The sequence below is a fragment of the Corvus hawaiiensis genome, chromosome 17, assembly GCF_020740725.1.
Source record: "Corvus hawaiiensis isolate bCorHaw1 chromosome 17, bCorHaw1.pri.cur, whole genome shotgun sequence".
In the NCBI taxonomy this organism is placed as follows: domain Eukaryota; kingdom Metazoa; phylum Chordata; class Aves; order Passeriformes; family Corvidae; genus Corvus; species Corvus hawaiiensis.
In genome coordinates, this window is record NC_063229.1 from 7,185,958 (window position 1) to 7,213,808 (window position 27,851).

Genomic DNA, 27,851 nt, shown 5'->3' on the forward strand with positions numbered 1-27,851 from the left:
CGCGCCCCCGGCGCGGAGACAAAGCCGGGGCCGAGCGCTGGAGGCGAGCGGCGGGGGCGGCCCCGCTGCGCGGACAGGCGGGAGGTGAGTGGCGGCGGCGGCGGGGGAGCCCCGCTGTGGGGCGGGCGGGGGGTCCCACGGTCCGGCAGTGGGGTCCGGCGGGGGGTGCCCGGGGTCCGGCAGTGGATCCGGCGGGGGATACCCAGGGTCCGGCCGTGGGGTCCGGCGGGGGATATCCGCAGCGGGGACCGGCGGGGCTGCGGGGGGATGCCCGCAGTGGGATGCCCGCAGTGGGATGCCCGCAGAGGAGTCCGCCGGGTCGGCGGGGAAATGCCCGCGGTGGCGCGAGCTGGTTGTGGGTCCGATCGGGGTTGCTGGCAGTTTGGCAGGGAGGCGATGGGTCCAGCCAAGGATGCCCAGGCTGCCGTGGGGCAGCTGTGGGTCCAGCAGCGTGGGATACCCGCAGCCCGGAGAGCTGGCTGCGGGTCCCCTCAAGGATGCTGGCGGTCAGGCGCCGGGTGTCGGTGGGGCGGCTGTGGGTCCGGCGGGATGCACATCGTCTGGTGGGTCACCCGTGGGTCCGGCTGGGGCTGTCACTGCCTGGCGGGGTCGAGCTGGGGACGCAGGGGGTCCGGCGGGGCGGCCCCGCCTGCCTGCAACTCCCCTTTGTTGTGCTCAGGGGCTGTGGGGGACCCCCGGGAGCGCAGGGCGGGGACAGCCGGGCTGTATGTAGGCCAGGACATGAAATATTCATCGCCCCCCTGCTTTGATGTCTCGTGATCTGCTTCCCTTGTCGTGTTTGTTCACCGGTGATTCTGGGGCCAGTGTCCAGCCCTGGTGGACCTGGCAAGTCGTGCCCCTCGCCGTGCCCCTCGCCTGCCCCTTGCCGTGCCCGGCTTGCTCTTCTGCTGGGCGACTGCAGAGCCCCGGCTTCTCCGATTTAAGACTTCATCCAGTCGGGAAGTTCCCCATTACAGCCTGGGCGATCCAACCTCCATGTGTGGCTGCAAGTGGTGGTAGTGGCGTGTCCCCACTGTCACAGCCCCCAGTGCCATGGAAGAGCATTGTGGGTTTTGCTCTGAGCCACACTGGGATCGGGATGAGGTTTTATCCTGCTCAGTGCCCAGACAGGCTGTGCTGCATCCTGGGGCCACTTGGGATGGACACAGGAGGCAGCCTGCAGGGATGAGGCCGCTGCCCAGGGCTGTATGCATGGGGACAGGTGTGGTAGGGGGCTGGCGTCTTGTGGTGCTGATCCTGGCATGGTCCTCTCTGGTGCTGGGCATCCTGTCAGGAAACTGTGCAGCCTCGTGTGAGACCTGCTGGACTGAGTGGGGATCTGCTGCATCTCCCTGTGTTTTGCTGGCCCTGCACAGTGCACTTTTCCCTGGCCCTTCCTCACCCTGGTGGCTGCTGTAGTGTGCCAGGGCTCAGCCCTGGACTTGGTGCCAGGAAGTGACTGTGGTCCTGGTCCTGGTCCCAAAGATGTTGAGCAGCAGTTGTAGGTGGCAGGGAGCAGGCTGTGCTGCCCTGTGTGTGCCATGGCCCATCCTCCTGGCTCTCCAGAAGTGATGCAATGGAAGGGACATGATGTGACATGCAGCCGGGGGGGTCCCTCAAGACAGGTTCCACCGCACTGTGGCATTAGGAGCTGGGGACAGTGGAGGGTGCAGAGCACAGGGTTCCCCTGAGGTGAGCTCCTGCCTGTGCAGCAGGGACAGGGACAGGACAGCACATAGGCAGCAGTGCTCTATCAAACTGCATGAAGGTGGCAACAAAAGACTTGATTTTTCTTTCTCCTCCCCAGCTGGTCCTCCCAGAGGAGGAGGTGCTGGGGGTCTCTGTTGCTCTCCTCTCTTCTCCTCTCCTATAGAGGAGATACCCACTGCCAGCACGACCAGTGCGAGAACCGAGTTGTGACAAATCTTCCCAAGACCCAGCCATTAATGATGGGAACCCATTTGTCCTTGCCAGGCTTGAAGACCCCCCTCAGAACGCAGTGGCTCATCATGTGCCCAGGCCCCCATGCAGCAGGTGTTGGTCACACAGTCACAGGGCTGCCCAGGAAGGCATTAGGAAAGGGATGTGCAGGAAGACATCAGCAATCTTGCACTTTAGAGCAATATCCTTTCTGTCATTTCCACTGTGGGGCTCCTCCTGACACCCTTGCCATAGAGTTTGATCCTGGCTTACCTATGCTAAGCCATCAGCTTCAGCTGGCTCTGGACCTAGCCAGAGCAAAACCTTGGCACTCGGTGTCTGAGCCCAGGCTCGTGTGCTGGCTCCCCGGGGAGCTGTGTCCCTGTAATCATTAGCCAGTTAATGCTTATATATCAGGAAAGAACGCCTTTGCTTGGGAGATCGAGGGTCAATTCTCACTTCCAAGCTTTGACCTGGGAGCAGCAGGGCAGGGGCTCCTCCAAACACCTGGCTCTACCAAAACAGCCCAAGACAGGGTTATTTATGGTCTCCGCAGCAGCAGCGAAGGGAAGTCCAATGTTCCCTGTCTCGATCGTTAGTGGCCTTGCAGTGCTCCCTGTGTGATGGAGATGCCCTAATGATAGCTCTGCCCTTTAATGACTTTGTGCCAGAGTGATGGAAAATCGTGGAGGTTCCGCGGGGAGGCAGAAAGGGCCGTCCCAGCCCCTGCTGGAGAGCTGGGGGATGAGATGAGGAGAGCGCTGCGGTGACCGACCAGTCTGGAGGCTCTGCTGCAGAGACAAGAGGGTCCTTTTCTGCCTTGGTGGCACGGAGGGGACATCAGAGATCCTGAGGCAGGGATGGCCTTTAGCAGCATCCTGGGCAGCTCCTGCAAAGCAACATCATTTCACTGGACTCACTGAAGCAAGCAGGGGATGGACCATGGGGCTCCCACGCTTCCAAATCCCATCTGCCTCTCCCTGTTACTGGTGCAGGATCCTGCCTGGCCTTTGAAGTCATCGCAGAGCTAAACTCTAATCTAATGAGACCTGAAGGACTTGGTCCCCAACCTCTCATTTAAACAACCAGCAAATGCCTGTAAGATCTTGAAAGAGAAGAGGCAGGAGTGAGCAAGCAGCCTGCACCTCCTCCCAGCATGTCTAAGTGGGGGAACCCACGAGCATCCCTGGGACAAAGCACTGGACTCCTGGCACAGCTGTGGGAAATTGGAAAGCCTATCTGAAGCACTATTGTTTCCTGTGCTGTCTATTTTGCAGCTTGGTTTCCAACTTGTTTCTTTATCTCTTGGAACAATTTCCCATCTGAGCTCACTTCAGCAGTGCTCCACATCTCACTCCAAAGCCCGCCTGGAGATGTGTCCAGCGTGCATCCCATCGGAAACGGCCTTGTCAGACAGCAGCACATCCCTGCACTGCTCTCTGCAGAAGGGAGCCCTTTAATCCCATGCCCAGAGAGCGGCTCGGACCTCTGGATGGAAATAACCATCCATGCATAGCTGTTCCTGGGACAGGAGCGCGGATTGTCACTGTTTCCAGTCCGAGCTCCTCTTCCCAACCGCCTGTAGCTGTGGGTGGTGCAGTCCAGCTCCCCGGGACTCATGTCTTGCTGAAGTTTCCACCCATCAGCAAAAAAACATGCCGTGTGTCACGGGGCTGTTTTAAAGCCTTTGCTTCCTCATCGCTTAAATGGGCAGCAAACTGGGAGATAGTCCAGTATATCTCAGAATCATGGGGTGGTTTGGATTGTAAGGGACCTTAAAGCTCATCTCCTTCCCAGTTCCCCTGATCATCTAGTTCCAGACTTGCCCAGAGTGTGCTTAGGAGGGGCACCCAGGCCCCCAGCTCGGTCCCAGGTTGGCGCAGTGACCTCGGCGCTGGCTGTGTTGGGAACCGGTGCCGCCGTGCACATGGCTCTGCACACGCATGCTTTGCAAAGAAAACCCTGAAACAGATTTCAGGAACAAATGTGGTTTGAACCTGGGCCAGGAACCAGGACCTGCAAATCTGCGTGTTGCGCTGACTTCCCTTCAGGCTATGGATCTGCTGGCTGTTCTCGCTGGGGAGCAGGGAGGGGTTTTTGAGGGCTGGGGGCTGGCCGGGCTGCCAGAGGCATCGGCTGCTGGGTGAGGTGGGGCTGGTCATTGATTTTAACTCAGCGCTTAAAAAAATCTGCCCAAGCCCCTTGACTCCATGTAGTCTCAGTGGAGATGCAGCATCTGAAATATCCATAGGCTGGCATGTGGGGTTGGTGGGCTTGTCTGGAGAAATGTGGGGAACAGAACTACCTGGGCATTTAAGGCAAAAAAATAAGGAATGGGGCCCATGCGTAGTGAGCCTGCCCTCACCTCACAGCCATGGGCCCCATGCCAGGAGGGCACTGGGATGGCTTTGGGGTCTGCAGCCAAGGCAGACGTGTGACACAGGGACATCTGTGACTTGAGCTGTACTGTGGTTCTTTCCCTGTGCTGCAAGACTCGGAGGCTGGCCCCGAGTTTCCCAGCCCATGCTTGACCTGTTGTGCTCTCGTTCCTGTGACTGTGAGGTTTTGGCTGGCCCTGAGGCCCCTCTGCTGGGGAAGGAAGGAAGGAAGAATGGATGGATGGATGGATGGATGGATGGATGGATGGATGGATGAAAACCTGACTGCATGCTGTGAAAATAGCTTCCACCCAGCACAGCTGCTCCCATCCTTCCTGCTTGGCAACCTTGGCCACCAAAAACCTGGGCAATAAGGGTAAAAGCCCCTTGCTACATTGCCCCCTCCACCATGGGAGAGGTTAACAAATACAGCCTGTCCTGAGCAATGTGTCCCCCTTCCCATGCCAGGCACCAGTTTGGGGGCAGCATGACAGGGTCAGGTCGGTGCTAAATTTATCCTAAAAATATCTCACCTTGGGGCACCCTTTAGCAGTAATTTGAGGTTGGAGGTGTAGCGCTGTGTCTGAGTTTCACTTCTCCACCTTGCTTTCCCACTGTGTTCCTCAGTTTCCCCCAGGAGCACCTGAGAAGCTGCTGTTGGAGTTGGTGAGGTTTTACACAGTGTGTGCCTCAGTTTCCCCCTCTCCCAGCCCCACTGCCCTGCTCCATGCACACATCACAGGTAAAGCCTCCCCTTAGGCAGGGCAAATAGAATCTGATCTCCATGAAGCACAACCACCTTCCTCATCCTCAGCTGCAGCTGCAGCCAGTGCCAGCAGCACTGGGGTCTGCCAGTGTTCTTCTGGGCTTCAGATGTTCCTGGGTGGAAGCATGTGCCTGCTGACTTACGCAAAAAAACCTACACGAAAAGGCTGTTGGAGTCACGCCCTGCTCAGATGGGCCCTTTCCTTCCCCTGCCCATCAGGCAAGTGCTGGTGGGGCCCTCCTGTGCTGGGAAAGGGATTGGGAATCCTTGGCACAGCTGGCAGGAGCTTCCAGTGAGCACCATGCTGCATCAGGCAGGGAGGGTGACATGGGATCAGGAAGGGTGCAGATGTAGCTGCAAAAGTCACTGTGACCAGGATGAGTTCTGTGCTGTGACACCATGAGCGGCTGGGTTTGGAAGTGTGTGGGGTGGGAAGGCTCAGGATGCTGGGACTGGTGTGTGTGGCTGGAGCTGGGCAAGGAGGGCAGCTGGCTGCCCACCTGGCTGCCTGCACAGGTGCAGGTGTGTGGGGGTATGCACGTGTGTGGACATGCTCCCCTGAGCCCTCTGGGTGCTTTAGGGGCGGGCACAGCTCTCGTGCTCCCGTGCTGTGGTCCAGGGGGGCTGCGCTGAAGGCATTGTGAGCCACAGGTGATGGGAAGCAGAGGAGACGCCCTTCATCCCTTTGTCCCTGCATCCCTTCACCCTGTCCCTTTAGGATGAGCAGCACAAGCGAGGGCTGGAGAGATGCCATGGGAGGGTGCAAGGTCCTCGTGTCACTGGTCACATCCACCTCACCCACAGCCCATCTCTGTTCCCCACCACGATTGCAGCAAGTGGTGCCAGAGGTGTGCAGAGCCCAGCTCTCTGCTCCAGGAGTGACAGGGATAAAAGACACCAGCTCAGCATTTTTCTTTGTTTTTCATCTGCTCGGGCTGTTGATAGTGAGCACTGTCTGGGGCTGCACCTCCCAGCTGGATCCTCTCTGGTGTGAGCATCCCGCTCACCCCAGAAGCAGCTGGCAATCCAACACAGCTTTTTGGGCTTGGGAATGCCCAAGGCTGGCTGATGTCTGTTTGCCCCTCAAGACCCTCCCTGGTTGCTTCGTCTGACGCATCCTGAGCGATGCTTTGTTTTGGTGGTGCAGATGGGAGTGGCTGTGGGGACCAGCATCTCTCAGGGCTCTGTTGCCAGTGATGTCCTCAGTGTTCCAGGGCCAGAGCCACAGTCCCATGCTGTGATCACTGGTATGGGACCTGCTCCCAGTCCCACCCATGCCCATGGAGGTGAAAGTAGGAGTCGAGTGAGCATTGCTGGAGGCTGATCCCGATCACCCAGCCCTGACCTGCAGCCACACGTAGCATGTGTGCGTTAGGGCTGGTGGCCCCACGGTTCCCCAGAGCATGAGGCTTGTGTTGGGCATATGCCCCAAAGTCCCAAAGTAACCCAGGAAAATAATCAGCATAAATTTGCTCTGTGGGATCCTCCTTATTTGAAAATGATCAGGGGTCTGCAAAGTGGGAGGTGTTTGAAATCTGTGGCAGAAGAGCCTTGGCCTCTGCTTGGCTTGTCCTTCATCCCCTCCCATTGCAGTGAACCCCAGCATGAGTCCTGCCAAGTCCCCGTGGCTCCAGCTGGGAGAGGGGAAATTCCCAGCTCCCTGGGTTTGTGTCAAGAGTGCACATACCCACATACCCTCCCCGCATTTTCCTTTTTTTTTCCCCACGAGTGTTTCAGTGCCTGTTCCATGTCAGAAGGGCTGTTGGGAGGTTTCCTGCCACGGGGGTCCTGCAGGACCCCTCAGCAGGGCTGATGGGGCTGTGGCTCTGGTCCTGGAGGGCCAGTGGAGCCCCGGGAGCTCCTTGCCTGGCTGGACTGGATGGGCTGGTTTCTCTGAAAGTGGAAATGTTTTAGCAGTGACGCCAGCATGGCCAGGGGTGGTTGTAACTTGCTCGGATCTGGAGCTCTTCTGCCTCCTGCGTTCCTTGCCCCCTTCCTCCCCCTGCCCTGGAGATTTGCCTCCTGCTTGCGCTGCCGTCCCGCCCGGGTCAGAATGGGTGTGGCAGCCCTGGAGCCATGGCAGACGCAGGTGGCACCACTGTTTTGTCCGGATCTGAGACACCCGTGAGTCACATCGGCCTCCTGCTGCCACCTGCCCCTTCCCCAGGAGCCGGGCAGGGCACAGAGTGGGCTGAGTGCTGCCTCAGCCATCCCCGGCGAGAACCCGGGGTTGATATTCACTTCCAGAAAGCAGAAGGAAATCACATTTCCTGGAGCCTGGGGCTGCCTGTGCTGGGAGAGGCGCTGCAGAAATGGGGAACAGAAATCACCCCTCCTCCTCCAGGGGCCACCTCGTGTCACCAGGTCTCCATCAGCCCCTCCAGCTCAGCCAGTCCCTTGTCCTGGTGCTTTGCCTGGAGGAGGATGGGAACAGCATTGATGTGATGGGCCATGGGAAGCTGAAGAATTAGGTGGCAGGCAGTGGGAGCTCGGAGGTGCCTGCATGCCCAGGGGCCAATGTTAAAAGGGCACATTTTGCGAGTGTGGAGCCAGAGGGCTGTTTTGGGGAAGCATTGCCCCGTGGCACCAGGCAGTCCTGGTGGCCAAGAGCTCCAGCTCCTAATACCATTCCAGCTCGACATCAGAGTTTCCCTGCCCAGCATTGTCTCTTCCCAGCCCCAGGGGCACTCCTGCCCTTGGAAGCATTTCCTTTCAGTTTCTTTCTCCTGGACTTGGCAGGAGGAGATCGGTGCCCTCATCACCTGCCTGGGAGAAGCCAGCTTCAGGTTAACGCAGGCCAAAGGCTTTGTGTGCCTTGGAAAGCATTTGCTGGAGCTGGTTGGGCAATTCCTGGCTTTGGCTGGTGTCCTGGTGGGAATGCTGGAAGTGCAGGCTTGAGTCAAGCTGGGAGGTACTGGGAGGCATCCCTGCTCCGACTCAGAGCAGCACCAGCACGGTCAGGCTGCACAGCACCCAGCCAGCTTTGAGCATCTCCTGTGGGGATCCCACCACCACTCCGGTTCCTGTTCCTGTGTTGGACCACCCTCAGGGTGAGAAAGCTTTGTTTTCCCTTCTCTAATTGTTGGATGCCCTTACAGGGCAGAAAGGATGCCCCCGTACACTGATGGATCCAAAGATGTGGCCCTGTCAGTCCCCAGGCCTGCTGCAGTGCAGTGATGGGGATGTGACAAGGTGTGGCAATGGGCACCTTCCCTTCTCACATCTCTCAGTGGAGAAAAGGCTTAAAACTGAGTGCTCAGCTCAGCACCAGCAAGCACAACTTGCAGCACATTCCGCTTCTTCCCTTCAGCTGCTTGCATTGTTTCAGGGAGATAAGGCTTGTGGCTTTCTCCTGCTGGCCTTATGCAGGATGGTGCTTGGGGGTGCCCAGTGTCAGGATGCCCCTGCCCTTGCCTGGTTTTGGGGTGCTGTGGGGGCAGGGAGGGCACAGCCTGCAGCTCTGTGTGGCCACTGATGTTGGCAGAGCCACTGCCCATCACCCCAGCAAGCCAAAATCTGCATGTGGAGGGGTTGACCCTGTGATGAGGGGAGAGCTCAGGCTCCCTGCATGCTCCCAGTGTGCATGTTTGGAGTTTCCCAGTTTCTTGGCCACGTGAACATCCAGAATGTGCTTGTGTGCTTCTCAGGGTTTGTTTTGGTCTTTTAAACTCCCTGTTTTGACATGTCTTTTCGGAGGCATTTTGCATCGCTCCTGACCGTGACTCTCCCCCATGCTGAGGGGGAGTGAATTTGGATGGTTGATCTAATTATCCTTTCCCCTTTTTTGATGCAGTGGCCTCTGCTGTCTTGGGCTGTGGAGCTTTAATTAAGATGGTTTTAATTTTAACGGGAGTTGACAGGGTCAGAGAGGAGGGGTTGGAACTTCTGTCTGTGGGGAGTGTGTAGCTGGGGCCCCTCACAGCAGCTGCACTGCTCTCCCTGCTCCAGCCATTCCTTCATCTGGAAGAGCTCTCCATCAGCCGGGGGGAGCCAGGAGACGGCTGGAGTGCCTTGGCTCAGGTGCCTTCAACATGCAGTTACTGGGCGAAGCAGAGATCCCAGACAGGCACTGGGGACACCTGCCTGTGGCTTCCCCCATCCCCAAATTGGAGCTGAGTGATGAAGTGACCATCTCTGCATTGCTCCTCCTGTTTTAGGAATCAGTGCAGCTGAGAAATGAGTGTCGTTGTGGAGGAGAAGGGCTGGAGGCACAAGCCAGACATGCCCTCGCTGCGTCAGCCGGGCAGGGAGAGGGTCTGCAGCATCACAGCCCGCTTGCGGGGCTGGGGCAGCAGCTCCCCCTTTTCACAGCTCCTGGGACTCATTGCAGTGAGGCTGGTCCCAGCCTGGCAGAGACGAGCCTGCGTTTCCTGTCTTGTACTGAGCAAAGCCTGACGGCATGGGACAGGGGACAGGGTTTGCTTTCTCCATGGGGGACACGGTGACTGGCTGTATTTGGGTGGCAGAGGGGATAGTGGGCTGAGCCGGGCCAGGGAGGCTGTCCCCAGAGCACCAGGGGCTGTGCTGCTGCTCGCTGGCCCCCAGCTGTGATGCTTGCCGTGGGAAAGGGCAAAACCAGGAGCATCCCCTGGGACAGAGGGGGAAACTGTTCTGCAAGCATATCCGGGGCTGTGTGTTCTACCAGAATGTGGGGAGGGAGCGGAGAGCGATGCGGGCGGGAAAGGGGGCAGGGTGCCACTTTAGGATGATTAAAAGACCTCCTCGATGTGGTTACAGCAGCGCTGACCAAGCTGGGACTTCAGCCGCAGCACTGACCCCGCTCTCTGGGGGCCACGCTGGCAGGGCCACCACTGCTGCCACTTCGTGCCACCCACGCAGGGGGACACGGGGGATGGCAAAGTGCCCTTTGGCTGCCTCCAGCCTGGGACCTCTGGTTTAATGGCACCCCTTGTAGGCAGCGTCCATTGGTCCTGCACGGATCTGCCCCGGCTGGCCCCTGGCCCGGCTGGGAGGGGGTTGGTTGTGTGCCAAGGGGACAGAGGGGCTGGGTGTGTTTGGGACCGCTGCTCCGTGCTCTCCCTGTCCCCGGTGCCGGCTGCTGTGGGCTGGGTGCCGTCAGGCTGCTTTGTCTCGCCCGCCGTCCCGCGCGCTTCATTTTTCAGTCTGGTGTGAGACAGTCGCCGTGATTAATCTCACCGGGGCTCTGCGAGCTGAGGACACGGCTCGGCTCGTCTCCCTCCATCAGTGGGTGGGTGCTGGTGTTCCCAGCCCCATGCCGCCTCTCCTCCAACACCCCTCATCGTGCCTGCCGGCAGTGCTGCTCAGCACCCACCCGGCTTTGGAGCAGCTCCAAGGACAGTGCCTGTTTTGCCAGAGATGCTTCCCTCCCCAAAGCTCGGTGTCGGGTGTTGGGCCCCAGCCTGTCGCGGCATTTCCCAAGGTTTCTGCCTCTGCTGTGTTTTGTCTGCTCCCAATCAGTGTCTTTTGTTAGTGTCTTTGCAAAGACGATAAGATCGCTTCCCCCAGCGCCAGCCCGCTGTCAGCCCGCCCGTACCACGGCCATTGTATCCTTGAGCGATCCAGGCGGAGCGGAAAACAGGCGGAGCGGGACTCGCCGGGGAGCTGCCAGGTTCCCCTCGCTGTTGCCTTTGCGAGAGCGTCTCTCCACAGGGAGGTAGGGCAGAGGATGGAGCCGTTTCCTGCCACCCAGCTTGCCAATTAATTTTTGGGGGGAGACAGCCTGGAGCGTGGGTGTTGGAGGCGTGGGGATGCTGGGCAGTCCAGGTGGCATTTCCAGCGCCGGCAGTGGAGGACGGGGATGTCGCTCTTTCGCCTGCCGTGATCTGATCCGAGCTGAGTTGTGCAGCCGAGTGTGCTTCATTTTTAATTGCTTTTGGAGAGGGGAGGGCGGGGTTGGTCTCTACTTGCTGCGGCCTCTGCCCCGGGCAGGTTGCGTGGCTGAGCTCAGCCCTGGCACCCTCCCCTCTGGCTCGGGAGGAATGCGGGCCGGGAAGACCCCAAATGCTGAGCCAGGTGGGGATGGCAGTGCTGGCCAGTTGTGTGAGCCTGGCTATGGCTGTGCCAGTGATCCGCTGATGAGGATGGCACCTCACTGCCAAGCGAGCAGCAGGACTGTGCCAGCTGTGCCAGATGTGCCAGGGAGTGCCAGGCTGCTGCCACCAAAGAGCCAAATCTGGCAGCGTGAGGTTGCTAGTGCATCCATCCCCCCAGGGACCTGCCCCTTTCCCATCAGAGGACCTGGCACCTCGCTGCTCCAGTGCATGGCTGACCCCAGGCTGAGGCATATTTGGATTTTCCTCGTGGCTGTTTTGGCCCTTTTTGGTCTAATCATGATGGTGGCCTCGCAGCATGAGCCTATGTGGCAGGGACATGGGCACCACGTGTGTACGCGGCTTTATTTGTATGTGCTGCAGCCTGGAGTTGGGGCTGCAGCTTCCCCCCTCCATCCCGCTGTGCAATCATTGCCAGCCAGTATTTGTCAAGTACAAATTACAAACCATTCAACGTCTTAAAGAGCTGCCAGTCAGCTCCCACTCGTTATCCTAATCAAATGCACTAAAAATAGTGACAAAACTTATTAGCGGGGGGAAGGGGAGGCCGTGAAAACAAACCTGCGGTGGGACGAGGCCCCTGCATGCAGCCGCTGGGATGTTCCTCTTATATGAGGTGTGAAACCCGGGATGTCCCCCTTGGATGAGGTGTGAAACCTTGGCCCCAGCTGGGACAGGAGCCTGTTGGGATACTGTTTGGGGCCTTGAAGTGGGGTCTGAATCCCCTCTATGCAGGAGCAGGAGCCCCTCGGGGATGGCTGAAGCCTCTGCCCAGCGCTGGGTGAGCAGGGCTGGTTGGAGAGAGAATTTCCTTTCTGTAGGAGAAGAGGGAGCAGTTCCTGCAGGATCTGGGGCTGGGAAAGGGTGGCAAAGCAGGTGAGGGGCAGCCCTGGCTCTGCGGGGCCGTGTCTTGCTCTGCTTTCCTCTTGAAGCTCTGCCCCGAGCTGCTGCTGCTGCTGAGAAGCGTCCCTCTGTCACGCACACTTGTGACAGAAAACCGTCCTTTTTGAAAAATTTCGCTAAAATATGCTTTTCTGGATGAGTCAGGGCTTGAGCAGCACAGGTTGCTCCCATACCTTGTGCACGGTTTGTGCCGTAGCATTTGTCTCTGCTGATGGGGATGGAGCAGGTGACTCATCCCGGGGGACGAGGTCTCTGGTTGGTGGCCCACCATGCCTACCGCAGGTCGTGGCTGTCTGGAGATGGAGCAACAGGGCTGGAAATGCTGGTGTGTCTGGAGGAACTGGCGTTGCTTTTCCTGTGAAAAATCCCTTGGTGGGCTGAGGGTGTCTGCGCTCCCCTTCCACTCTGGGACATCGCCTGAGGCGGCTCCAGCCGCCTCCTCTCCCATCCCCAGTGGGTTTGATGAAGTGGAGCAGAGAATCATCCCTTCTTCACACATGAGAGATCAGAGCGAGCGGGTGTGAGCTGCCGGCCCCGCGCCGGAGGGATGGCGAGGAGGAGGAGGATGAAGGCAGCCCTGGGCACTGGACCGTGGCGTGGGGGGAGAGGGTGTCGGGGCGCGGGGGCTGCCGCGGGTGCTGACGCTCCCTCTCCTCGCAGGCTGCAGCGGGAGCTGAGCTGAGTTCGCCGGCAGCACCTCCCCACCCCGCGGCGAGGCTGTAGCCGAAAGCACCGGTAAGACATCGCCGATGGCCCGGGGAGGGGGGACCGGGCTGCTTTACCTTCTGGGGGGCTCACAGCTGCGGCACTGGGTGCTCTGCCACAGCCCGATTGGCCCTGGAGCATCCCTGGGTGGGCTGGGTGCAGGTGCAGAAGGCAGAACCCTCCCTGGGTGTTCCCCGCGGCGTGGCCGGCCCGGGCGGCAGAGCTGAGGCCTCGCAGCTCATGCCGGTGGTGGTTCGCGATGTGCCGCTGGCGCTGCCCCCGGAGCGGAAAGCAGGGAGTTCCTGCAGGCTGCGACGTGCCCGGGGTGCTAATCCCCGCCGCAGGAAGGCTGCCTGTCCGCCGCCTCGCATCACTCAGAGCCGAGCACAGGGAACGCTGGCCGGGCTCCAGCCCTCTGCACAAGCCTTGGGAGGGGGAGAGGGGCAGTCCTGCTGAAAACCAAAGCACTGGCCGCGATGGGGAGCGATGCTGAGCCCTCCACCCCAACGTTGTCAGCTGTGAAAGCACGGCAGCAGGGCAATATCTCACTGGGCATCAGCCAGGCTGCCCCGGCTGGGTGTTGGTGGTGCTGAGCATCCCTGCAGCCTGCTGCGTGTAGAAATGCTGTATTTATTAGACATAAATTTATTAGACATAGACACAGCATAGCTGCTGGCAGTGGGTATTTTTTGCAGTCTGGCTGCTGCGATGCTGTCCCAGTGCTGCTGGGGTGTGCTGGGAGCCACCACACTTCCTTCTCTGCCCTTTGACTCTGGGGGGGTTTCATTGACGACTATGCCAGAGGCAGAGGGGTCTCTCCCTGGTGCCTCTCGAGGACCTGAGTGCACAGCGCATTCCTGCTGTCATTAATCACTCCTTTGCCAGGCTCTTGCACAACCCTGCTTTCTTCCAGGGGAATCTGCACCCTTTCCTTGCCAGCTGCCAGGGGGATGTGGGAGCTGTAAGGGTTTTCTCAGCCCCCTCTCCTCCCTGGGGACAGGTGGAGAGCCACAGGGCTGAAGCCACCTGGTCGTGTTGGCCGAGTTACCTGAGACTCAGAGTGGGGATGGTGTGAGGCTGCCAATGCCTCTGGGCACAGTTTGGGGTTGCCAGCCTGCATTTTGCACTGGCCACATTGAAGTCAGAGAGGACAGGTATTTAGATGCAAAGCAACAGGAGAGCTCGGATTTGGGCTGGCTGCTCTGCAGCCCGTTCCCCAGAGGGCTGTGGGCTCATGCTTCCTCCTCCTCCTCTTCCATCTTTGGCTCTTGCAGCCAAAGTCCTGACAGCTGGACTGGGCCCTGTCAGAGCATCATCAATGACCAGCACATTCAGCAAAGCCCTTGCCCAGGAAGATCAGCATCCTGGTGCAAGGTGGGAGCTCTCCCTGCCCAAACTGCTTCGTGAGGAGGGATGAACTCACAGTTCACGGTGTCCCTGGCCAGGATGTGCCTGGAAATTGCACATCCTGTGCCCACAGCCTCACAGGTGTGAAGGCGAGGGCCCCCCTGTTTTAGGGACGTGCCTGGGAGATCCACTGTCCCCCCTCTCTGTGCTCTGCTCCTGGCTAATCTCTGGGCATATTGAATATTTTATACCCTGATTTCCTCAGCACACTGATAAATATCTGACCCAGGCTCTGAAAATGTGCTTGGGCAACACTTGTGCTCCCAAAGTGCTGCTAAATCCACCACCCTAGCTGGGGTATTTTCCTGCTTGGGGAAGTGCTGCTTCCAGGGAAACTCTGAGCAGCTCTACTCTTGCTCACAGTCCCGTGGGGAGTCACAAGCCACACGGTCACAGCCCTGCCATGCTCCTGCTTTTCTCCCTGCACTGCCACTGGCATCCTGGGAGCCCCAGCAGGTGCCGGAGCCCCGGGCAGAGGTGAGCAAGGGGCTGGCTGGGCACAGGGAGGTGGGGGCTCCGTGTCATCACTCCTAAGGTCCTACTCTCCCCTGCAGTTCTGCTTCTACTGCAACAAGCTTTTAAAGTACATTTATTTACAAGACAGACTCCTTCCCTTTGGCTGCAGGATCTGCCTCTGGATTGCCAGAAGTGACCATTTGCAAGTCCAAAGCTTTTATTTGACCCTTATTTGCTTTGAGACCCTCAAAGCCTGGCACAGATATGGGTGGACTGAGTCCTGGGGCAGACAGGGGCATGATCCCTCCTCATCACCTGCATCCACAGGAGGAAGGACAGCTCTGCTGCCCGCTGGAGTGGCTGCTGGAGTCATACCCAGCACAAAAAAAGTCAGTTCATTACATTTCCCAAACCCTGGCAGGATCTGAGCCTGCCGGCGTGGGTCACACAAGGACACTGCTGGTCCTCTGTGCAGTGTGGGAGCTGGAAAACAGTAGATGGAAATTGTGTCTTTTGGGAAATCAGCCCTGATCGTCAGGCAAAGCCCTCACTGTGGGAGGGGAGCTGAGGGTGACAAGGGAGCAGCTTGTGCCTGGCACCCCTAAGCTTTCCCACAGCAAGAGCTGAGGGCTCTGCCACAGTGGCACTGGGGCTGTGCAGGCTGCTGGGGCTACCCATGGCTCTGGGGGGCTCAGCCCGAGCTTCTTTCCAAAGTTGGGCTAGAAAAACCCTCTGTTGGATGGGGCTGAGCCTTCCCAAAACCTCATGAATGGCTGCGTCCAAGTCTGCACCCTGTGGGCAGCAGCTGCCTCCTCTGCTGCTTCCCTGCTTGTGTTTCCTTATCAGAGATACTCTCCTCCCTAGTTGTCTCCACCTCCCTTTTCCCTCCTGCCATGCGTGATCTAGCCTAAATGTTTCTGTCCATAGCTTCAGGACACTGCTGGGTATCCTGCCATCTTTGGAGATTGCAAATAATTCCCTGCCTTCATTTATGTCATTACCTTGAAGGTATTTATAGAGTGTGGTCTTGAGTGGAAAGGAAGGCTATATATAAACTATTTGACTATATATAAAGGCGAGATCCCTTGGTCCTTAGCTGCAAACTGCCTGAAACTGCTCCTGATTTAAACTTTTATCCTGTTTGCTGCATGTTTTGGACTTCAAAGGTCCATCTTCATTACTTAAATCCCCATCCTGGTAGAAACTCACGTGTAGGAGGAAACGTGGGGACTGAGCTATGTCCCATGGCAGATGCCTGGCCCTAGAGCTGCCACAGTCTCAGCACAGGTCCAGACTCCATGCTCAGCATCCTTACTCTTTATTGCCACAGCTCAGCGTGCTTCCCTCTGCTCCCAAAGCGTGTCCTGGCAGTTTCACTGGCTGCTGCAGCCACGCAGGAGGTGTCTCGGTGTTAATGAGGGGCGATGGTATCCCAGGGCAAGGGCAGGATGGCCAGACTGTCCGGCAGCTGCTGCTTGAACAGACTCCAGAGGTTGTTTCGTTTCCTGGTGGGCAGGCATCTGTCACTCGAGCCCTGGGAAACAACTTCTTCTTATTAACAATAATAATTACTATAATAATAACAATAATAATAGAAGCCCTCTGGATGTCTGTGTCTCCTCCAGCCCGGGACTATGGGGAGCAGCAAGAGCAAGCCCAAAGACCCCAGCCAGCGCCGGCGCAGCCTGGAGCCCGCTGAAAACACCCACCATGGGGGTTACCCAGCCTCGCAGACACCCAGCAAGGCGGCTGCTCCCGACGCCCACCGCACCCCCAGCCGCTCCTTTGGGACCATGGCTGCTGAATCCAAGCTCTTTGGAGGCTTCAACACCTCTGACACGGTCACCTCGCCGCAGCGTGCCGGGGCACTGGCTGGTCCGTGTGGGTTGGGGCTCGCCAGGGTGGGGAGGGTCTCAGGCTGGTCTTGGTGGGTTTGTGTCCAGCTTCTTGGGGTCTCGGGCTTTTGAGGGGCTCTGGGCTTGGGGGAGAAGCAGATCTGTGTTATCAGCCAGTGGGAGGATGGTGAGAGGGTGGTGAGCACTGTTCCATGGCCTCACCCATGGCTGTGCCCCTCCTGAGTGCTCTTTGTCACAGGGGGAGTCACCACCTTCGTGGCCCTCTACGACTACGAGTCCCGGACCGAAACGGACTTGTCCTTCAAGAAAGGAGAGCGCCTGCAAATCGTCAACAACACGTGAGTGTCCCTGTCCCTGCAGCCAAGCCCATGTGGTGAGCTGTCACCTCTGTCCCTGCTGTGGAACCCCCCGCCCAGCCTGGCAGGACCAGCTCTCCCAGGGGTGGGTGCTGAGAGAGATGTGCCAAAATGCTCATGGACACGATGACTTGTCCAAGGACACTGACACTGGAAGCAGTCACTTGCCTGCTTCCTCATCCTCCTGGCCCTGCTGCTGGTCACTGTGGCCTCACAGCCTTGTCACCAAGCCACGTCCTCTGCTTGCTGGCCATTCTGTGCCCTCCAACACAGAGCCACGTCCCCAACAGTCCCGTCCCCATCCGTGCTCAGCTCCCTTTTGTTTGCCTGGACACATCCCTTAGCTTCATGGGTGCTTTCCCCTGTGCTTGTATGCTGTCTCTGGTCTCAGCTTCTCTCTTGACTCTTCTTTCTCTCCCTCCATGCTGCCGTTTAGGAGAAAAGTGGATGTCAGGTGTGTATTGCACATTCTTACTGCTATTAAAAATGACCTAAATGACCAAAGCCCATCTGCTGCCCACATGAGGGCAGGTTGGATGGAGCAGGGCTGGGAGGAGATGATTTCCAGATGGTTTTGTGGTTGGTTGCATTTGTCCCACCTGAGTGATCAGAACAGAGCAGGGAGTTCCTTCCCATGCTGGGGAACTGTTCCATCCAGAGCTGTGTCTGCACCTGGGAGCTCTGAACCCATCCCCTTCCCTTGTCCATGCCTGGCTCCCCTCTGCACTCTCTTTCCAGTTGGCTCTCCACTCCCCCCGGCCTTTGCATTTTTCTTTTGCATTTTTTAATTTTACTTTTATATTTCATGAGTGGCTCTGGTGATTCAAGTATTCCCTTAAGGGTCTGACCCCCTGGTTTGCTCTCCATCCTGCTCCCCACAGCACATCCATCACGTGCAGGGCAGCATGACCAGCTGGAATATGCTCCTGAAAATGATCCTGCATTAAACCCATGTGTGGTCCGTCCTGACAGGGGGCACGCACAATCCAGAGCCTGGCTGGCAGAGCCAGTGTTCCCAGCCATGGAGCTGCCACAGGGTCTGCAGCTCCTGCTCCCCCTCCACTGCTGCCTTCCAACACGGGCACCCAAAACAGCTTTGCAAAGTCCAAGGGTGGAAAGATGAGGGAACATCCCAGGAGTGAGATTTCTCCTGAGATGCTTGGGCAGTGTGGCACAAACATGTTTTCAATCTGATCCTTGTTCTCATTGTTCCGATGCTGTTTATTAATGGTGATTTGTTTCATCTATGAAGTCTGGGATGGGCAGCGTTTCAGTGTTGCAGGAAAAGCCTGAATTTGGGAGTTTTGGTGCTTCTAACTTCCAGTCTCAGCAGTGTGTGAGCTCCATGCTTGAGTTCTGCTGTGGGCTGTTGCAAAGTGAGCTCTGGAGGTCCAGATCAGACCCACATATGAGGGGTTTTTTTTAATGCCTTTTATCAGTTCTGGGGTTTCTGCACTATTTTTTTCCTCTACTGCTATTTGTCAAAGGCTTGGACAGAGGGAAGGGTTGGTCTGTGATGGGCTCTGCAGCATCCTGGGGAGCAAAAGGGCTTTTTTTGGTGATGCAGTCCTTTGGTGGAGGGTGCAGGATGTAGCTGCCAACCTTCCCAGTGTCTGTGTGGGTGCAATGTCCACAGGGAGAGAGGCAGTGGAGGAAGCTGGGCAGTCTGTGCAGCGCTCAGGAGGTGAATCACTCTTCTCACTGACCTCCATGAGATGCTCACACAGTCTGGGAACAGCTCGGGCTGCTGCACTTTGGGGACAGCAACAGACAGATGTGTGATCTCCCCTTCCTCTAGGGTCCCTGGCAGGACAGTCAGTGCCCTGGAGCTGCGGGAAGGGGACTTGGGTTCAGTCCGGGAAGGGCTGGCAAGTGCTGGGCATAGTGGGAGCCCATGGCTAGGGTGGCTTTGCAGGGTGGCAGCAGGTTTTGGCTGATCTGATGGGGCTGGGGCTGCTCAGGGTGAGAGGAGGAGCCTCCACATCGCTCACCTCCCTGCTCTGGGTCATCCTACCAATCCACCCAGTTCAGGAAGGCTCTTGTGGTACCATTGCTAGTGGGAAGGAGTCTCCTCCCAGCCAGCAGGCAGCCAGCTGGGATGTGGTGGGATATTTTGGGTAAGACTGTGCAGGGAATTGTTGAAATGCTTTGTTTTGATGATGATGATGATGATGATTATTTTTTTTCCCCACTGAGACATTTTTGGAATAGTTTGTTTTGCTGAATTCCCAGCTTGTAGCCTTGCAGCCCAAGCTGGAATGAAGCCACAAGTCAAAAGCTGGGCATTTTTCAAGCAGTTGTTTACTCTGGACCTGTGGGAAAGGAGCCCAACCAGCCTCCTGTCCCCTTCAGAGCCACCTCAATGAAGGTGACTGGGGCAACAGCCCTGGCTGAGGAGCACAAGCTGTCTGCCATGAGATGTGCTGGGGCTGGAAGAAGCTAAAATGTCATCCAGGGCTGCTGTGAGGCTGGTCCAGGGGCAGAGCCCAGCTCTATGGGTGGGAGGAGATGCCTGGAAGGCACTCCTATCCCCACCCCACTGACACCATAGCAGGGAGCCGGGGGCCGTGTCTGGGTTATCCTGGTGCTTTGAAGCATCACTGGTTTAGCTGGGAAAAGCACAGGTCTCAAGCAGCTGGTGAGTCTGGAGCAAGGATGGAGGTTTACACGTCTGCAGGGTCAGGGATGGGTCTGGATGTGGTCTGATGAGCCTTGTAGTGGTGACTGAGGTTATTGGTGTTTTTCTGTAACATGTTTGCGGACGTTGTCTTGCCAAGTCCTTGAATCCTTACGGTGCTGTTCCCACAAATCTGCAGTTTTCCCGTAGCTTCGTCTCCCTTGTGGTCAGGATGAATTCAGTGACTGTCTTTGATGGGCAAGAAGATGCAGGTGGTGGGAGGAAAAGCCCTGCTGTCTGCAGGAAGGGGAAGCCGCCTCCTGCTGCCCTCTTGTTCTTCTCTATTTGTTGTCCTTCCCAGCCCCATCCGGAGCAGGAGCCGGCGGGAAGGAGGGCAGAGCACCCTCCAGCTCCTGGGGACGTGCCTGGGGCCGCTGTGCCCGGGCAGGAGGCATGGACGGTGGCTCAGCTCCAGGTTTTTAGGGACAAGGAGCCTCACTCGTGGCTGTGCAGGCACAGCCCTCGCTGGGGCAGCAGGAGGCTCACGGTCAGAGCCACAGCCCTGCAGGGTGTCCATCCCATGGCTGTGAATGGGACACCCGGGCTGGACAGATCCCACTGCATCCAGGCTGGACACCACAGCTGGGCAGGGCTCAGCCCCTGCCCAAGCCTCAGCCCTGTCCTGCTGCTTTTCTGCAGCCTGTGTTTAACTAACTCTCTTGGGTCTTCCTGGTGCCTTTTTTAATCACTGCCATTAATCTGTCGCTTCTCCCTGTTTCCTGTCCCTCCCCTTGCCTGCTGCTCCCTGCTGCCAGGACCCCCAGTGTCTCACAACCTCCAGCCAGATCCTCTTCCCATTCAGGTGGCTCCAAAGGTATTTTGGCTTGCTGGCTGCCCTGCCTGATTCAGGTTTAAAGCATTCCACATGTGGATGGGTGGCCCCAGTAATGAGAGCTCACCCAAACGGAGCCACGGGAAGAGGCTGGCAGCAGGAGCACTCCTGGCTGGGGTCTGGCTGTGGGGTTGGGGTCTGTGGGGCCGCACCTTTTCCCAGTGGGGCTCTGTGCTGGCTCATCCTCCCCCGGTGCCTGTGGGCGGGTGAGGGGCTGGCCAGGGGGCTCCTGGCTTCACACTGAGTGTGTTTTGGTTCTCTTGCAGGGAAGGTGACTGGTGGCTGGCTCATTCCCTCACTACAGGACAGACGGGCTACATCCCCAGTAACTATGTCGCACCCTCAGACTCCATCCAGGCTGAAGAGTAATTGCCATCTTTTAGACAGTTTATAGCAAACACACCCCGAGCGCTCCCCCTCCACCCCTGCCCCGCTCCTGGGCGAAGCCTCCAAGTTCTCTGGGTTTTTCCTTTTTGTTAGTTTTCCCTGCTGAATGTGCAAACCAGCCTGTCTTTAAGACCATTAAGTGCAGAGCTGCAGTATGCTTGCATGGTGGAGGGGTGAGTGGTGGCATAGCAGGACTGTGGATGCTTTTGGTCTGGTTTTTATGGAGAGCCTGGAGAAGAGAAGGCTCCAGGGAGATCTCATTGCAGCCTTTCAGGACTTAAAGGGGGTTCCTAAAAAGGAGAGTGAGAGACTTTTTACACAGGCGGAGGGGCCTGTGAGAGGACAAGAGGGAACATTTTAAACTAAAAGAGGAGAGATTTAGATTAGATGTTAGGAGAAAATTCTTTACCCAGTGGATTGTGAGACACTGGCACAGGTTGCCCAGAGAAGTGTGACTGCCCCATCCCTGGAAGTGTTCAAGGCCAGTTTGGATGGGGCTTGGAGCAACCTGGTCTAACTGAAGGTGTGGCACCACATGGCAGGGGAGCAATGCCCAGCCCAGGCTGTACAGGGACATGGCACACCCCGAGGTGCCAGAGCCTGGAGCTGCAGCCCCTGGTCTCCCAAACCTGCAGTGGGTGGGCCAGGGCTGAGCCCCCTGCTTGGGCAGGCAGTGGAGGGGGGGCAGTGCCAGGTGCTGAGCCACTGCCTTTCTCCTGCAGGTGGTATTTTGGGAAGATCACTCGCCGGGAGTCCGAGCGGCTGCTGCTCAACCCCGAAAACCCCCGAGGGACCTTCTTGGTCCGGGAGAGCGAGACCACGAAAGGTGAGCAGGGCTGGCCTGGAGGAGACCCTCTCTTGGGGGTGTGGGGGTACCCTGCGTCCCCTCGGTCTCTCCTGCTGGTGCTGGTCTCCTGGGAGCCGATGCTGACGTGGCCATCACATCACCAGTGACACTTGGCCTGTGCCAAATGCACTGTTACACCACTGAGCCCATGGGCTGCAGGGACACGGCCACTTCTGTCCCACCACTGCCTGCCCAGTGAGTGCCCTTCAGAACATCTCTGCCTGAACAGAGATGGTTCAGCTCATGGCAGGGTGGAAGCCAGGGGTCTCACCAACTCTGGAAAGACCACCAGGCAGGATGGTCTCTTTTCCTGGTTTTTTTGTTATTGGTTTGTTTGGTTGGGTTTTTGTACACCCTCAACCAGATGATTTTTTGGTTTTCCCCTGGTTCCTGTATAGTGACAAAATCTTGAATGTGTTCTTCCTGGGCAGTCAGGCCTAGGGAGTGATGAACTTTAGTCCCTCTTTCAAGTCTGACAAGTCTTTATACTTGTTTTCTGTCTCCCAAAAGCACGAGTTGTGATCTGTGAGGTTTGACTGCTGAGGATGATGGAAATTTAGTTTCGTTTGGCTCCAAATGCCCCTTTGGGAAAAGCTCCTTGATGTTCCCTTGTGGTTTTATGCCTTGAACTTATCACTATTTATTTTATCCTGGTGGAAACAGCTCCTTTAAGCAGCAGCATAAATCTTCCCCTCTGCCATCTGTGGCCCCAGCAACACCACCTTGTTCTCATGTGGGCAGAGCAGAGCCAAGCTCCTGAACCAATGCCCATGGTGGGATTTGTGGAGGAGGCAGTTGGGCCCACCAGCCCTTTGGCTCCTCTCTGAGATGCTGAGGAGTTGCTGGTCAGCAGCTCCCCTCAGCCTGGCTTTGCCTGCTCCTCTCCCCTTGTTAGCACATCCTGTAGGATGGCTGGTGGCAAGGCTTGGCAGAGCTGCTGTGCAAGCAGAGGCAGCTGGAGGTTGTGATGGCGTGCCATGGCTGTGCCGTTCCTCCCTGGCACCTGGTGCCAGCTCGTGCAGCCAGGAGCTGCTCCCCATCCTCTGCTTTTGGGTGAAAGCAGCACCTCCGTGCCCAGTCCTGCCTCCCCATGCTCACCCACGGTGGGACCCCATGGGGAGCACCCATCCATGGCACACCTCCCCCAGCCCCTCGGTCCTGCCCACAGGTGCCTATTGCCTCTCTGTGTCCGACTTCGACAACGCCAAGGGGCTCAACGTGAAGCACTACAAGATCCGCAAGTTGGACAGTGGCGGCTTCTACATCACCTCCCGCACCCAGTTCAACAGCCTGCAGCAGCTGGTGGCCTACTACTCCAGTGGGTAGCCATACGGGATCCCCTGGGGGTCGGGGTGGCATCCTGGGTGCTGTCCCTGCCCTTGCTGCTGGGCAGGTGCTGCAGGGAAGTCACTGCTGAGCTGGGGGACACCAAACCAGTTGTGTGGGACTGGGTTTTAGGGCAGAGGGTGAGGGTTTGGGTACAGGTCCTCAAGGTGTTTGCAGGAGATGTGGGGTAGACATCACATGCCTAAATACCCATGTGTCACCCTGCTGTTGTCCCTTCCTGTGCCAGAACATGCTGATGGTTTGTGCCACCGTCTCACCAATGTCTGCCCCATGTCCAAGCCCCAGACCCAAGGCCTTGCCAAGGATGCTTGGGAAATCCCCCGGGAATCACTGCGGCTGGAGGTCAAGCTGGGACAGGGCTGCTTCGGAGAGGTGTGGATGGGTAAGGACCACTCCCACCCTGCTGTCCCCTCTGTGTCACCACCTGCATCCTGTCCCCAGCCATCTGCAGATGCCTGGAGCCTGTGGTGGGGTGGGGGAGCAGTGGAGGGACACGGCTCCCTGCTCCATACACGTGTCCTGAGCAGCATGTCCTGTGCCACAGGGACCTGGAATGGCACCACCCGGGTGGCCATCAAGACACTGAAGCCTGGCACCATGTCCCCAGAGGCCTTCCTGCAGGAAGCCCAGGTCATGAAGAAGCTCCGTCACGAGAAGCTGGTTCAGCTCTACGCTGTGGTGTCAGAGGAGCCCATTTACATCGTCACCGAGTACATGAGCAAGGGTGAGCATGGGAGGGACACCGAGGGGGCAGCTGAGGGGCTCTGCTCCTCCAGATTGCTCTGACCGTGGTTTTCCTTACAGGGAGCCTCCTGGACTTCCTGAAGGGTGAGATGGGCAAGTACCTGCGGCTGCCCCAGCTTGTGGATATGGCTGCTCAGGTGAGTTTGCACATCTCTGGGCCTCCCGCATTCCTTGTGAGGGCACTGGCTGCCTGAGCCTCTCACTGGGCTGTGGTGGCTGTCACTGGTCAGGCAGTGGGGTGCTGGGCTCTCCCTGGGGACCCTCGTGTCACCCTGTCAGCCACAGTGCCCCACATGCCGGTCCCCACAGATCGCATCCGGCATGGCCTATGTGGAGAGGATGAACTACGTCCACCGGGACCTGCGGGCAGCCAACATCCTGGTGGGAGAGAACCTGGTGTGCAAAGTGGCTGATTTTGGCTTGGCACGACTCATCGAGGACAATGAGTACACAGCTCGGCAAGGTGAGTGCCCACGGCTGCCGGCACCGCACCCGGGCAGGTGGCACCGGAGCAATGGCCATCGGCCCCCACGGTGTGTGCTGTGCCTGGAGCCAGCACATGGCTCTGGTTGCATGGGGGTCCTGGAGGCACCCCCTCACCCTGCCTCTCCATCCAGGTGCAAAGTTCCCCATCAAGTGGACGGCCCCCGAAGCGGCTCTGTACGGCAGGTTTACCATCAAGTCAGATGTCTGGTCCTTTGGCATCCTCTTGACCGAGCTGACCACCAAGGGCAGAGTGCCATACCCAGGTGAGGGCTGGCACCTGCTGGCAGAGGCCCTGTCCCTATTGTAGTGCCCAACACCAGCTGTCCATGCCCAGCGCTTGCCCCTGAGCTGCCTCTTCCCAGGTCGGATCCTGCCCCACTGGGGTGAGCAGATATTGTCCAGGATGCAGTGTCCCAGCCACCCTGTCCCACTCTAGTCCCTGAGCAAGGTGACAGGGACAAGTGCTGCTAGGTTCCTCTCTCCCTGGGTCACTGGGATTGCCCCTGAGGCGTGTCCTGGCAGACACCCTTGGTGTTCCCCTGGGACAGGCACAGTGCAGGACTGGCCTGGCTCTGATCAATGCCCTGTCTCCTCTGGCCACTCGCAGGGATGGTGAACCGGGAGGTGCTGGACCAGGTGGAGCGGGGCTACCGCATGCCCTGCCCGCCCGAGTGCCCCGAGTCCCTGCACGACCTCATGTGCCAGTGCTGGCGGAAGGACCCGGAGGAGAGACCCACCTTCGAGTACCTGCAGGCTTTCCTGGAGGACTACTTCACCTCGACAGAGCCCCAGTACCAGCCTGGAGAGAACCTATAGACACGGGGCTCCTCCTGGCACCAGGGACACTGCTGTCCTCACCACGGGGCGCCGAGGGCTGGCCTCCCCACCGAGGGGCTGTGTTTGTGGGGCAGCCCTGGAGCAGGACAGGGCATTAGCTCTGGATGCAGCTGGGGGAGCCGCTGGGTTCCCCCATTGCTCATTAAGACTTCTGGCCCGTGTTTAACGAAGCGGCGCTGTCCTGCTGGCGAGAGGAGCCTGTGGGCACCAACGGAGCCAGCTCAGGAGGGCAAGCAGAGCATCTCCTGCCAAGAGACTTGGGTTTTGGGAGACTTTTTTCCCCCCACAGCTCTGGGGTGAGCCAGGAGGAACTGGGGGACAGCATTGCCCCACCTCAGACACATGGTCCCAGTCTCCTGCACCCCCTTTCTAAATCAGCACAAATTTCCTTGCCCCTTCACCCTCCCCACCATCTTCCTCTTGGCTCCAGCTCTCCTGAGGATGCTGGAAGAGATGTTTTGCCACAGAGATGTCACAATCCCAGGCTGGCTTGAATGGGGTGACGTGCCAGGGTGGTGGTGGTGGCGGCATGGGATGACAGTGGAACTCTGGTGGTCCCTCTGGCCTCACCATGACCTTAATGGCTGCTGGGTTCTGGGACTCTGAAATGTGACTGCTCCAGGCTCTGATGACCATCACTGTCTCACAGGAGCACCTGGGCACATGATCAAATCTTCCAGTTATGTCTGTTCCCCCAAGGGACACATCTCACCTCTCCCAGGAGCAGGACTGGGGATGCCAGCAGAGCCCTCAACCTGCTGCGCTTTCTCCCACCACATGCTCCAGGTCTTCCAGCCAGACCCTTGGGAAATACCCCCCAGCTGCCCTCCCCACCTCTGCCACCAGCTTTCCCACCAGCAGAGCCCCCTGGGCTGGCCCTGCCACCAAATCCAGTGCCACTGTGGGGCTTGGGTGCATGGCCCATGTAGCTGTTCCGGGTGTGGGAATGTTTTGGAGGAAGTACTTGACTTTCACAGATGATTTTGTCCACCTGGTATGTTTTTAGCTGCCTTCCCTCTACCCATTGTGTCTCAGCTTCCAGGCAGCAGTCCCCATGCAGCATCCCCAGCCACATGCCACCACCTGGAAGTGCTGTGCCACGTTTGCATCCTCATCTCCCCCATGCTGACTCCTAAAGGCCTCAGCCGTGTCTCAGCTGTGGGTGGCTATTCCTGCCCAGCTTTGTCCCACACACATCCCATGGGACTGATCCCTGGTGTCGGCAAGGCAACCCTTCATTCCCTGCCCTCTCCCACCCAGCACCTGCTTGTACATAGCCCCTGAGTGTTCCCTGCACTGTCCCAGACCTTGACTTCATTGCATGCGTTGGTGCCCAGCTGGAAACCTTTCACCATGGTGGTTCACAAAGCTTCACTCCTTCACCCCCTGGGTCCCAGAGACCCTTGCTCGGAGAGACCTGGGGGTCTTCGGATGCACTCCTGGAACACGGTGGGTTGGGGGCTCGGGGGATGCTGTGGGGCAGGGGTGCTGGAGGGAAGGACCTGCAGAGGGGAGCCAGTGGCTGTGCCCTCCTCTCAGTCCTCAGGCAGTGGGCTTTCTGTGCCTCCCCATCACCTTTGGGATGGTGTTTGCCTCTGGCACAGCCTCCTCCCAGGCAGCAGACCCAAGCCGCCCCTCACCAGTCCCTGCCATGGTGCCAGTGTCCTACAAAAGCTGGGTGGGAGCCAAGCATGGGCACGAGGTGGCCAAAACCCCCGCCCCAGATCTCCACCAGAGCAGGACCCAGGCAAGCCACTGCCTCTCACTCACTCCCACAGCTCCCCGGTGTAGTGGTTTGACCAAGCCACTTATTTATGAACCAAGTACATGGTTGGTTGTTTGGTGGCTCCTTTTCTAATGAGTAAAACATTTAAAATCAGTTTGGACAGGCTCTTCAGCAGTATGGAGAAATCCTGCTGGCTTGAAGAGCAGCAGCTGGTTCAGTGGATTTTTTTAAAAATCATTTTGGGAGTTGGAGCCTTTTTTCCCCCCCTCCCTTCCTAGCAGGTTTGCTGTGTTGGCATTTCTGCATATGGGCAGGGACCCCCCAAACCTCAATGTTCTGGGTCTTCCCATGTTTGCAGCCTTTTGGGATGGGCAGCTGCCACAAACGCCCTGCCCCTTGGTAGCTGTTCCAAGGGGTGGCTTATGCCATAGCTCTGCCTGAATTATAAAAAATCTCTGTCCCTGGGAGAAACCTTTTACAACTGTAACATGTGGAAGCCAGATTTGGTCTGGAAGCTGGGGAGAGAGAAGGCAAGCACACGTGTTAAGGTTGGCTTTTGGTTGTCTGTTGCACGTGCAGGGTCTTGGGTGCAGCAGGACAGGAAGGGCGAGTGCAGCCTCTGGCTCTTTCTGGAAGGCAGCAGGTGCAAGGAGCACCCTGGGTTGGCTTAATTCCCCAAGGCTTTCAGCAAGATCTGGTGAAGGAGATGTGCTGGGGACCCTTCACGGCAGAAGGCAGTAAGGCAATCCCAGAGAAGCCCTCCTGCATGGGGCTGTGTGTCCACGTGTCCGTGTGTCCATCCGTGTTTCTGTGCAGTGCTTGTGGTGGGACCCATGTCGCCGGACTCACCACCACAGCCAGCGTGACCTGGAGGCCCTGGGAGTCCAGAGCCTCCCCTCCATCATCATTCTGTCTGCCAATTTACTTTTTAAGCCAATAAACTCCAGAGGGGAGCCCCTGCCTAAGGATGCTCCTTGGCTTCCTGGGCTCCCTAAAACCCTACAAGTCATTCTCCTCTGCTGTTATAATTTTTTTACACAGTCTTTTGTAAGATCTCCAACTGACTATGCAGAGAACGTGTGGATCTGTGTCTCTCCCCATCTCCCTTACCTGCCTTTTTCGGTGTCTAAGTAAAATATTTAGCTTTTTTTTTTTTTTTTTTTTTTGGATAATAATAAAACTTTGGAAA

The 27,851-nt window shown here is 57.9% G+C and overlaps 1 protein-coding gene across 2 annotated transcripts; it reads left to right on the forward strand.

Moving 5' to 3' along the window:
* On the forward strand, positions 1-27,847 carry SRC (SRC proto-oncogene, non-receptor tyrosine kinase). 2 transcript variants are annotated; one of them, XM_048321720.1, is made up of 14 exons: positions 1-84; positions 12,660-12,734; positions 16,193-16,442; positions 16,662-16,761; positions 17,216-17,233; positions 20,555-20,653; positions 21,398-21,501; positions 22,691-22,840; positions 23,096-23,251; positions 23,414-23,593; positions 23,674-23,750; positions 23,923-24,076; positions 24,231-24,362; positions 24,707-27,847. In XM_048321720.1, exons 3-14 carry the CDS (start codon positions 16,202-16,204, stop codon positions 24,913-24,915), a joined length of 1,620 nt encoding a protein of 539 aa, XP_048177677.1. In that variant the 5' UTR covers positions 1-84; positions 12,660-12,734; positions 16,193-16,201; the 3' UTR covers positions 24,916-27,847. The 2 variants fall into 2 exon arrangements, with proteins under 2 accessions (XP_048177677.1, XP_048177678.1); XM_048321721.1 differs by lacking the exon at positions 17,216-17,233.
* The last annotated feature ends 4 nt before the right edge of the window (positions 27,848-27,851 follow it).